General features: G+C 42.8%; 1 protein-coding gene across 1 annotated transcript in view; it reads left to right on the top strand.

Annotated features, from left to right (window-relative positions):
- The window catches only part of LOC135198083 (neuroguidin-like), a 114,628-nt gene that overhangs the window by 72,768 nt on the left and 29,464 nt on the right, over positions 1-12,396 (top strand). Inside the window, exons 4-5 of the mRNA XM_064225508.1 lie at positions 3,193-3,278; positions 3,499-3,706. Of these exons, the coding sequence (XP_064081578.1) occupies positions 3,193-3,278; positions 3,499-3,706 (294 nt within the window). The remainder of the gene's footprint in view (positions 1-3,192; positions 3,279-3,498; positions 3,707-12,396) is intronic.

The raw sequence follows: 12,396 nt of genomic DNA on the forward strand, positions 1-12,396 counted from the left end.
AGAAGTATGCACAGTGAGGGAGTGGATGAGTCTGCTGGGGACGCTCTCCTCACTGGAGCAATTTGTTTCCCTAGGAAGGTTGCACCTGAGACCGCTCCAATTCTTTCTTCATCGGAATTGGAGTCGTCCTTCTCAGGATTTGAAGTTCTCCCTGTCAATTACTCTTCAAATCAAGAAGGAGTTAGCATGGTGGGCGGATCCCGACAAGTTCTCGCAGGGACTGCCTCTTCAATCCCAGAACCCCAGCCTGGTGTTGTTCTCCGATGCGTCGGAAACAGGTTGGGGGGCGACTCTGGGAACCAAGGAGGTGTCAGGAACCTGGATGGGGGACCAGTCTTCCTGGCACATCAACAGGAAAGAACTAATAGCCGTGTGGCTTGCTCTGAAGGAGTTCGAGTCAGATGTGACAGGAGCAGTTGTGCAAATAAACTCGGACAACACCACGGCTCTGGCATACATCAGGAAACAGGGGGGGACGCATTCCTTCTCTCTGTACGAAACAGCAAGAGATCTTCTTCTGTGGACAGAAGAAAGGGGGATAAAACTTCTCACCAGATTCGTACAGGGAGAAGGAAATGTAAGGGCAGATCTCCTCAGCAGGAAAGATCAGGTCCTTCCCACAGAGTGGACTCTGCACCAAGATGTTTGCCAGAGCCTTTGGAAGTTGTGGGGCAGGCCTCTCTTAGACCTGTTTGCAACTTCAAAGAACAAAAGACTGGATCTGTATTGCTCTCCCATCTCGGATCCAGGAGCAATAGGGATAGACGCTCTCCTACTCGATTGGGAAGGACTCTATGTATACGCGTTTTCCCCCCTTCAAGATTCTGGGGTTGACTTTAAAAAAGTTCGCAGAGTCAGATTCCGCGAGGATGACTTTGATAGCTCCCTTTTGGCCAGCACAAGATTGGTTCACAGAGGTGCTGGAATGGCTAGTGGATTTTCCAAGATCGCTTCCTCTAAGGAGCGATCTACTCAGACAGCCCCACTTCGACAGGTACCACAAAAACCTCCCCGCTCTCAGTCTGACTGGCTTCAGACTGTCCAGAAACTGGTCAGAGCGAAAGGCTTTTCGTCAGCAGCTGCTAAGGCAATCGCTAGAGCGAGGAGGTCTTCCACATTACGAGTGTACCAATCGAAGTGGGATGTCTTCAGAAGATGGTGCAAGAGGAATAACGTTTCCTCTTCCAGTACCTCTGTGAATCAAATTGCAGACTTCTTTATCTTAAGACAAGAATGTGGCTTAGTCGTTTCGACGATTAAAGGCTATCGTAGTATGTTGGCGAATGTCTTCAGGCACAGGGGCCTCAACTTATCGGAAGATAAGGACCTACAGGACCTTATTAGGTCTTTTAACACAACGAAAATGCAGTATCCTAAGACACCTAGCTGGAATTTGGATGTAGTCCTTCAATTCCTTGGGTCCTCTAGGTTTGAACCCCCATAATTCAGCCTCATTCAGAGACCTTACCAGGAAGACTCTGTTTTTGATGGCTCTAGCTTCCGCCAGAAGAGTGAGTGAGCTTCAGGCGATTGATGGTAATGTGGGTTTTAAGGAGGACTCTCTCATTTGCTCTTTCCTTCCTGGTTTTCTTGCAAAGAATGAGAACCCATCAAGTCCATGGCCCAAGAACTTCGAGATTCGTGGGTTATCTTCTTTGGTAGGAGAAGAACCCGAGAGAACTCTTTGCCCAGTGAGAATGGTGAAATACTACCTTAGAAGAAAAGAGCAACTGAAAGCCAACCGAGAGGTCCTGTGGTGTTCAGTAAAAGAGCCTACTCGTCCATTGTCGAAGAACGCATTGTCCTTCTTCTTGAGAAGCCTCATCAAAGAAGCACACGGATCCTGCAGAGAAGAACATCTTAGGCTTCTTAAAGTGAAAGCACACGAAGTAAGAGCCATAGCAACTTCTCTTGCTTTCAACAAGAATATGTCCGTGCGAAATCTGATGGAGACAACATTCTGGAGATGTCAGTCAGTGTTCGCGAACCACTACTTACGTGATGTGAGAATCACTTACGAAAATGCTTCGCCTTGGGCCCGTACGTATCTGCGGATTCAGTGCTGGGGCAGGGAGCTGGAACTCATCCTGTTTAGTAGTATAAATTTTTCCCCCTTGTATTTGTTGTTGTTGGTTGCCTTAAAGAGGATGCATGAAGGCATCTCTTTAGGTCGTAATACTAATCTTTAGTAGTTTGGTTAGGTGGTCTGATGAGTGTGGCTCCTTGCAGTAGTAGTGGTTAGGACCTGTTAAGATAGGGACGAACTCCCTTTAACAGGATCCGACTTGGATTCTACCACACAAAGGGATCACATATCCCAGTGGTAGATCCGAGAGTCTTTCAGCATCAGGTCACGTCCTAGCTGTAGCTCTCCAGGCAACACAGACTCAGAGATAATATCAATGAAGTCTTCTGCCTGAACAGGTAAGAACCAAGGTTATTTATATCCTACAACATCAGTTGTTTCTTATCTCTCCTTATTACTTTAGCTGTCTCTTACCCTCCACCAAGGGTGCCAATCAGCTAAGTATATATCTGGCAGGGAAGTTCATGTACAAAAATGATATTGTTAAACTACAATAAAGTTTTGTACATACTTACCTGGCAGATATATACGTCTAATGGCCCACCCAGCCTCCCCTCAGGAGACAGGTGAAAGAGAAAAAATCTGGCTGGAGAGATAGATTGGTTCATACGCCCGCCACCCAGCGGCGGGTAAGGTAGACCACCTGACCTACCTGTCGCGTGTGCCGCGAGATTTGAAATTCTGTCGGAACGTCGGAGACTATAGCTAAGTATATATCTGCCAGGTAAGTATGTACAAAACTTTATTGTAGTTTAACAATATCATTTTACACCGGCAAGAATGGTTTGAAACTGAGACATATGCTACTTTTTTGGGATAATTTACTTTATGAGGTAGTAGGTTTTTTTTTTTTTTTTGCTAACTACAGTGTCTGGTTACCTAAATCTGAATCATATAGTAAGTCTTTAACACTACACAAATATGTTTGAGAACACAAGTAACTACATAATTATTTTCATGGCAATGCTTGTATGTATGGACACACAAATAACTGCATAATTATTTTTATGATATTGCTTATGCCATTAATGTTACCTCAGAAAATTTAAATGTTCAGTGTGAAATGAAGTTTTTACATTTTGAAGCCAAAAGTCGATTTTCCACAGAACATCTTGTGGAATTACGTGCTGTTATGGAGAGGTTACGTCCTTTAGAAGATAAGCTAAAGTATCGGATAGATAAATATGTGAAGGTAAGTTGGTTATGGGGTCTGTTTTCATTGTGGCTGAATAGTGTTCCATGCAAAAATTTGTTTTGGTGGTCATTAACATTTTAGTTTGCAAAACACCAAATTATATCTGACAGAGCTCATTGTTGTAAACTGATTTTGATTAATGAATTTTTGTGATGAACCAGTATGTATGAAATTTAGTGACTTAATGAATATGGTAAAAACTGTAGTGTCTTTCCAGGTTGCCAATGAAGGATCCTTAAGTGTCAGTGATCCACTAAGAACACAAGGAAACTTGGACAACATAGGTTCTTCATCAGATGATGATGAGGAAGATAAGGTAAAAGAAAATGCAAAAACAGTACAAGATCCACAGAAGGGTGAAAGGGTTAAGAAGAAAGAACTCTCAAAAACTTATAAAGTTCCAAAAGTTGCTCCAGTTCATTATGGTAAGAAAAATTTGTGTTAGTATTTTATTGTTTAGTAGAAAACTGTTCTGACAGAAATGAAGTTTAGGCTATTTATATTTCAGGAACTTTGATTCTATACTAGATATCTTGTTTACATACTGTAATAGATTCTAGATAGCATAGACATGTCTGATTATTGTAGCTGAATAGCAAGGAAGAGTTATTATGCAGTTTACACATTCTTGAGATAAAATGGGTCATCTCAAGGGAACTTCCACATTTTACAGCACTTACTAGTAAAATAAAATGTCACCATAATCATTTTAATGATCTTTTCCTTTTATGGGTTTACATGTAAAATATGCTCTTCTGCCTTACCTCCCGTGAAAGATAGGTCTTCATACCCTCTCCATGATTTCTTGGGTTTTCCTACAGGAGCCCATGTTTTTACTTTCATATCTGCTTTTCTGACTAACTTCCTCATCAGGTCTTATCATATATCCATTTCCAAACCATCTCTCTCTTACATCGCAGTATTTGTCCAGTTGTTTGATAATATATTTCCTCCAGCTCTTCATTCATTCTACAATCTTCCCACTCTGGCTATGAATCATAATATTCTGTGGTCACACCTTTTCTAAATTTCTTCCATTTTTGTTGTCAGTGTCTATGTTTCTGCTGATCAGAGTAGTACAGGTCTTGTGTACCTGTTGTAAGAATTTGTCTTCCCTACATAAGGAACATTTTTATTTACCAATAGCCCAGCTTTCTCTCCATTTCATCCATTCTGTATTCATATTTTTCTCCTAACTCCTGCCTCATGCATTGTCCCCAAGGTAACTGAAATGCCTACCTCTTTGCAAGACCTGCTAATTTATCATAACAGCATTCTGAGCTCTCCTCTTTCCAATTTGGTATTGTAATTAATTTTGTTCTTTGATAGTATGAACTTTTTCCATTGCTTCGCTTCCTTATCAGTTACTGTAATTTTGTTGTTGTTGTTGCTTGCATTGATTTTCACTCCTCTCAGGTCCATTCTATTCTTCCACCTGTTAATGCTAGGTCATCTGCATAAAGTACCTTCCAGGAGCCCTCATTTTGTGCAGTAGTTTGAAGCTTCTGCCAATGTGATCAGTAACAAAGTACTTGATGCTGATACTTGATGAAGACCAGCATTTATTGCAGATTCTTCTGATGCACCCGCTTCTGTAATATTAGCTTAATGAGTCATGGTAATTTGCTTCAAAATGCCAATTCAATTATTTGTCACGGTACTTTGTCAGATGCCTATGCAAGGTCCACTAATATGCTAGTATGTGGTATTTTCACTTCCATTTGCAAGGTGCTTCTTTTTTGGTTGCCTCATTATAGACTACTACTGTTGTTGACCTCTGGTTTTTAACAATTTTTCCCAGCTCTTTCAGTACCTTTTCCAGTAGTTACAGAAATGGAGTAGGATACTAATGGGAACAGATTTGAAAGGATTCTTAAATAAAACTGAATTTTCTTAACCTGCTTTATTAAAATTAATTTTACAGTATTGAAACTTTCATCAGCACTTATCCTTTAACCTGTTAGGCGTCCCCCTCCCAGATGAGCTCACTGCTAACGTACCGTCACGCTTTTTTTGTAATTAGCGATTATAGCACTGATGATAGTTTTTCAAAGTTAATATTGATTTTTATGTTTATAATTCATACTGTAGTTAAGGGTAGGAATTTATTAAATGTTGGAATAAAAAAAAAAATTAATACTAGTATTATTTTATTTCAAAAGACTACATAATACTACTGAATGAAAAATATACATACATGCACTATTATTCTTTCCTATGCCAATCTCTAAAGCAAGGAGCTACACACAATCCTACTTCACAGTGTCAAACCATCTATTTACTCGAGATTGTGGAGACAAATGTTCTACATTCTCATCTAGAAACTGAATTGCAAATCTTTGTTTTTTCATGAGGTAATCAATGATTTGTTCATGAAACTTACCTGTCAGATATATATATATATAGCTGTATTTTTCCGAATCCGACAGAAATTTAAACACTTACGACACACGCAGTGGGAGTCAGGTGGTTAGTACCCATTCCCGCCGCTGGGAGGCGGGTATCAGGAATCATTCCCATTTTCTATTCATAATTTTTCTGTCGCCGGTGCTGAAAACACCTGTTTTCAGTACCTCCGTCTTAGGATTTTGGAAACTTCATTGCCGCTAAGTATCCTAATTGTCTTTTGATTTATTCACTTGGATTTGTGGCTAGGCATACGCTATCTTAAATTGATTTGAATTTGATTCATTTTTGCATAAAATATCTGAATCTAGTTAGGCAAGTTTCAGACGGGGTTGTCTGCAAAGATAGGGTGTGGCTACCGTAAGCTTCGGTAGATTCGCACTTGGTATGTACGAGGGGTATGGGTCTTGCTTCTTTGTTGAGATTTGTCATGTAAGGAGTGTGAGACTTTGTCTATTCCGTAAGGAAGACGTATGATTCGTATGTACGCAATTAATCAGTAAACATGTCTAATTCCGTAAGGAAGACGTATGATTCGTATGTACGCAATTAATCAGTAACAAAAGTCAGGGTAGTGAACCTGCTAACCTTCCTGTAGACTTTATTTTTGTACATGCAACTTCCCCGGCAGATATATACTTAGCTTATGTCTCTGACGTCCGACAGAAATTCGAATTTCGCGGCACACGCTGCAGGTAGGTCAGGTGATCTACCCCCCTGCCGCTGGGTGGCAGGAATAGGAACCGTTCCCGTTCTAGAACCAGATTTTCTCTGTCGCGGTAGTGTCAACATATGTTGTTGCTACCTCCTGACTTGATTTTCGTTTTTCATCGCCATTGATCTTCTGGGCTGTCTTTTGCAGGGAAGTACTGGGTCTTTGGTTCGGCATTCGCTTTTATTAACTTTTTAATGAATTTGGCTTCGAAAATTTCGAAGAATATATGACGTGTAACTACGAAATTTCGGTAGACCACTCACATAGTTTGCAAGAAAGGGAAATATTAATATTTATTCATTAATATGTGTAATAAGTGTTAGAATTGATTGAGGAATATACTGACTTCCTACTTTAGGGAGTCAGTAAAGCATGTAACTAGATACGTTTCTTTCAAAAGTTTTTTAGAAACTCGTACTAACGAGCAATTAGAGTATTAACAGTACTAGTAGTGTTGCATCCTCATCACCTTCTTACTTCGCAGAAACTTCAAATTCATAATTGCAATTTGAAGACAAGGATTGTGGCTCAAAATGCGAGCTATTGAAAGGTAAGAAGTGATTACTAGTGTTCCCCATTGCAGTGGAGGGTGCGTCTGATCGGCTCTGTCTCGCTCCTAGGCCTAGACCTCTTTCAAGCTCCCAAGCCCAGGGGAGAAGGAATGTCGAAAGCCGTAAGGGGGTTTCAGAGAATCCCCACCGGTCAGGCGTCCCCTCGGCAGGTTCTGTAGAGCGTCCCAGACTGCCAAGGATAGCCATTGAAAAGGCATCCTTAAAAAAGTGCGTCTCTTCATCTTACATCCGAAAAGACGAAGAATGTATATGTTTTGATGATCTAGCGCGTTCTCTGAAAACTAAGAGAACACTGAGCAAGAGCCAGCCAGGAACTTAGGAAGCCGCGTTCCAGCAAGCTAGCGTGAGCCACGTTCCAACAGCCAGCAGCGAGCCGCGTTCCAGAAAACAGACTAGCGCGAGCCGCGTTCCTACAACCAAACGCGAGCCGCGTTCTAGCAACTGAGCGCGAGCCGCGTTCTAGAAAATTTCTTCTTGGGACGAAGCGCAGCCTGGCGCAAATTGCAACAGAAAAACAGACGGCTAGAGCAAGGAGCCTTATAGTACAGTGGCAATCAGAACGATCCTTCATTGAACGTTTCCGGGCAAGAGGCTCTTTCTAAAAGGGGTCTAGTAGGCGCTCGGAACTATCAGGGCGCACGGGACCTTCCACACAAGCGAACGTTCCAGGAGCGAGTCTCCTTTCTAGCGTGCGGAACATTCCAGGCGCGCGGAACTATCCAGGCGCTAGGCGCAAGGAGCCAGGCGCCAGAATATTCCAAATCTTCTTAAGAGAGAGAGGTCAGTCGCGAGGCTCCTCTTTGAGTAATGCGGACACACTCCTTCATTCATGCTCTTCCCTCGTTATGAAGAGGCAAGCGCTTTGGGAGTTTTTCTTATAAGAATCTCATCGACGTTTGGGTATGATGGCGGATAGGAAATATCTACTTCCTTCCGTAAACCCTACAGACGAACAGGAATTCTGTCTCTTCCGCGATTTATGAAAGGAAATCCACGAAGATTTAAAGAGTTCCTGGATTAACTTCCTTCCTTAAGGAGATATATATACTCTTTCTATCATTCTATTAACGAAAAGAACGAAGACAGTAAAAATTTTTCCTTTATCTGCCTCGGCAGGGAAAGAAGGAAGTTGAGTATCTGCTGTATGAGAATACGATACGGCAAATCACACATACCGTAGATACTTCTTTGTAGAGCAACTCAATTATCAGTATCCTTCCAGGAATTTCCTAGGAAGGACTACGCTTAAAGGGATTGTTAAGACAACACCTACTTAGCTTCTAGATTTATCGAAGTCTTGTTTCGCTTAAATATGCATTAATAAGAACTTCCTGAAGTTCGATAATTTTATAAGATTCCTTTATTTAATGGAGTAGCTGGCAACTCTGGAAGAGTAAGGCCAGACGGCTAGCGGAGACTGCTATCGCGCCTTAGAGACCAACGCAGTAACATGTAGGTGTCGGTCATGATTGGTTGGTTACATGTCTCTCTCCTGCGGGATGGAATAACTAACCGTGTCTCTCCCCTACAATCGCGGTTTTAGCCTCGGATTGAGGGGATAGTTAAGCAAACATAAATAAAATATTGTCTGCCTTTTGCTAAGAAGCTTTCAATAAGAAAGATATTACAACCTTTCAATGCTGTTTACCGTAGGTAACATTATTAAAGGATTCTAACGCAGCGGAACTCTATATTATATGATGCTCTCATGCTTACGAAGCATGGCTTTATTAGAGTACATGCTTAGTGAGAAGTGAATGTAGTAGAAGAGAATTCACTTTAAGACTACGGTATGGTCAAGTCTTATGCGCATACCGAGGTTAACTACAGAATTCCTAGTATCCTTACAAAGGTTTCCTAGATTAATGCTGTTTACCACAATGTGACAGTATTATAAAGGAGTCTAATACGGCAGAGCACGAAATAATATAATTCTCTCATCCTTTCGAGAAACGCACACAACCTTTTTAGAATCGGATATTGCTCAAGAGAAGATGGGTGAGTCGGATGGGAAACATTCTATTAGTGGGCAGAAGTTGTTTTCCCTGAATGGACTATACTACGTATATAAAAGTTTTTCCTACTAAGAACGGAATTAACACGTGAAGAGGTCGGGTACCATAAGGGTACAGATGTTCTGGCACATAACCTTAAAAGAACTAGAAGGAAGCGCCAGCCTGGCGCAAAGCGTCAGAAGCGCCAGCCTGGCGCAAATTGCGCCAGAAGCGCCAGCCTGGCGCAATGGCGCCAGAAGTACCATCCAAGATATTTTCTCGTTTTAGCGAGTTATTAAACCTAAGAGTCCAGTAGTGTTGGTTTGGTGTTTTGCTTCTCACCTCGGTGGTCGCGGGTTCGATTCTCGGCCATTCCATTGAGGAGTGAGAGATGTGGATTTCTGGTGATAGAAGTTCACTCTCGACGTGGTTCGGAAGTCACGTAAAAACACCATACAAACAAACAAACAAACCAGTAGCCTCTCGGAGGCTCGGTAACGGCAAGATTCGTTCCTGATTTCGTTACCCATTTAATCGGAAAGGGGTCGCTTACAAGGAATGATGAAATGATTTTTTTTTAATCACTTAGGCCAATTCCACGACTCTCTCATATCGCAAAGAGCATCGAGAATCTCTTTTTTTTTCGCCCCTGTTCGCGTTAACAAAAGAGAACCTATTTGGGAACAGACACGGAACGTAACGATCCTTAAAGGTTCGATGCAAGATTTTGCATGTCCGTGAGAACCTTCTCGATCGAAGATAATAACTGTTAACGTATGTCTAACATTTATTGAAAAGAGTTTTGAGAACCTGCGGAAAGTCTTCATAGATCTCTTCGCAAGGTAGAAGACGAACAGGCTTCCTATAGACTGCTTCCTTTCCTCGAACCAAGAGAGGTAGCAATATACGACATCTTTAATTTAAAGAAGGGGAATAAACTTTAGTCTTTTTCCCCTAGTTATAAATTCTTAACAGATATTAAGATAAATGGGCGTCAAAGGCGAGAGGATGAATGCCTCATTTTGGCCTTAGAGAGGTTGGATTCACAGAAGTCACGTTCTTCTCACAGCATGTTTCGTAAGGCTTTTCCAAGAGTATCTGGATATTCTATCAGAATCTATTATAAATAGACCTGAAAAACCTCTCCACTCTAAGTCTTTCCACCTGCAGACTGACCAGAAGTGGACATGAATGAGAGGATTTTTCAAGGTAAATGACAATAGTCATGGCTAAGACATAGAATTGCTGCAGATCGTGCTAGATGGAATGAGGAAACTGTCCTCTTCCGATACCTCTGTGAACCACATAGCGAGGTTTTTTCTTCACTTTCAGAGGGAAGAATACCTAGTATATCTGCTATCAAAGAACGCAGTAAAAGGCTATACTCTGTCTCTACAAGGGGAATTAGAGATAACAGAGGATTAAGATCTTCGGGATCTATACGATACCGCAATACGACAAGAGTAGGATATCATGTACTTCGAATGGAATTTTTTTTTTTTTTTTTTTTTGTGGCCACAGATTCCGTGTTCCGACAAAATGGAACTGCTCCTCATCAAACTTCTTTGAGGAAGTTTATGAAGGAATTCTTTGTTTCTCTTAGCCCTAAACGACCAAGAAGACAAGTGAATTTTTTGTGCATTGGAATCTCGCATCAGATTCAATGGAGACTCGGCAATGGGTTCTTGCCAGCATAGTATATGTCTGGCAAAGAACTAAATCCCTCTATTCCTGACGCAACGCTTTCAGATAGAAGTTTAGTTGCCCAGGCAGGGTACTTACATTTTCATCTACAGAAGAAGAGATGGTTTAAACGTTTGCCTACAGAGTCTTCGGGGTGCGATGAGGGCTCAAAATGCTTCCCAGAAGGTATTCAGAAGAATACAATAAGAGCTAGAAATCAGGGTTCCGCCCAATTTCAGCTCAGTCTCTCCTTCGACTTCCAGACTCCTTCCCTTCCTTCGGGCAAGGATAGGGAAGATTCTGCAACGAGGAACCTCATCAACATGTAAGAAGAGATCTCGTTAGCAAAAGAAGTGTTCACGAAGGATCCTCCTCGGAGGAAGACTCTTCTCTCTCTCGTATTGTTAGATATCCTGTCGTCTACTTGGTGTAGCTGACTAAAATCACCTCCCCTTGCCAGGGGCCAAAAGCTCAAAGGGGAAGAATTTCTTCCACCCTTCTCCAGTCTCCTGATAAACTATGTGGTTGTTCAGGACTCTCGGACAATGTAGCGCCAGCCAAGCGCCAAATGCCAATACAGGCGAAAAACGCCAGAGGCGGACAGTTCCAAGGAACTCTGTCATGGCCGGATACTGAGAAGGAGCGGGCCTCCAACCTGGCGCAAATGCGCCAGAGGCGAACAAATCGGACAGATATAAGAGTGTCCGATGTGGACATCGCCAGACAGCCTAGAGACTCTTCCAAGCTCGAAGCTCCAGCAAGTGTGGAGGAGCCAAGCCAGGCGCGAGGCGCCAGCCAGGCTCTAGGAGCCAGCCAGGCTCTAGGAGCCAGCCAGGCTCTGGAGCCAGCCAGGCTCTAGAAGCCAGCCAGGCGCCATCCAGGTGCCAGGCTCCTTCAAGGCTAGGCTCCAGTCAGGATTGAGGATCCATCCAGGCGCAAGGCTCCTTCCAGTAAAGAGAAACCTAAAGCTCTGTCATGTAAGAGGGCTAGTCCCCATTGATATGATACAGGTAAGGCTCTGCCATGTAAGTGGGTCAGCCCCCATTGGCACGATCCGAGAAGGCTCTGTCGTGTAAGCGGGCTAGCCCCCATTGACATGATCCAGAAGGGTTTGTCAGTCATAGGTCCCTACTCGCTGAAACTCTTGAGGCATGCAGACTCATAGACAGTAATCATGAAGTCTTCTGCCAAGCTCCAGGCGCAAGGCGCCAGCCAGACGCAAGGCTCCAGCCATGCGCGAGGCGCTAGCCAGGAGGGAGGAGCCAATCAGGCGCCAGCCAGGCGCAAGGCTCCAGCCAGGCTCTAGGCGCCATTCAGGCGCAAGGCTCCAGCCAGGCGCGAGGCGCTAGCCAGGCTCAGGCTTCACCCAGAAGAGATCTATATCAAAGAATGCCCTGGCCTTCTTTGAGACAATGTGATCTCCTAAGCACTTGACAAGTGCATTGATGATTCCTTCAAACAGCTGAGAATTAAAAGCGCATGAAGTGCGAGCTTTTCTGTATTCTTGTTCTTTCCTTAACAATATGTCATAAGGACATATTAGCTGTCACATACGGGAGATGCAACTCTGTGTTGACTTCCCATATCCGAAGGATGTCAAGATAACCTACGAGAGATCCTTCTCTCTTGGTTGATACGTGTCTGCGGATACATTGCTGGGATAGGGAGCCGATACTGATCCTTAACTAGTGAGTTAAAATTTTTTAGTTAACGTCGTGTGTTTTTTCTTTGGGTTGTTTGAAAGG

This window comes from Macrobrachium nipponense, chromosome 21 (assembly GCF_015104395.2).
Source record: "Macrobrachium nipponense isolate FS-2020 chromosome 21, ASM1510439v2, whole genome shotgun sequence".
In the NCBI taxonomy this organism is placed as follows: Eukaryota; Metazoa; Arthropoda; class Malacostraca; order Decapoda; family Palaemonidae; genus Macrobrachium; species Macrobrachium nipponense.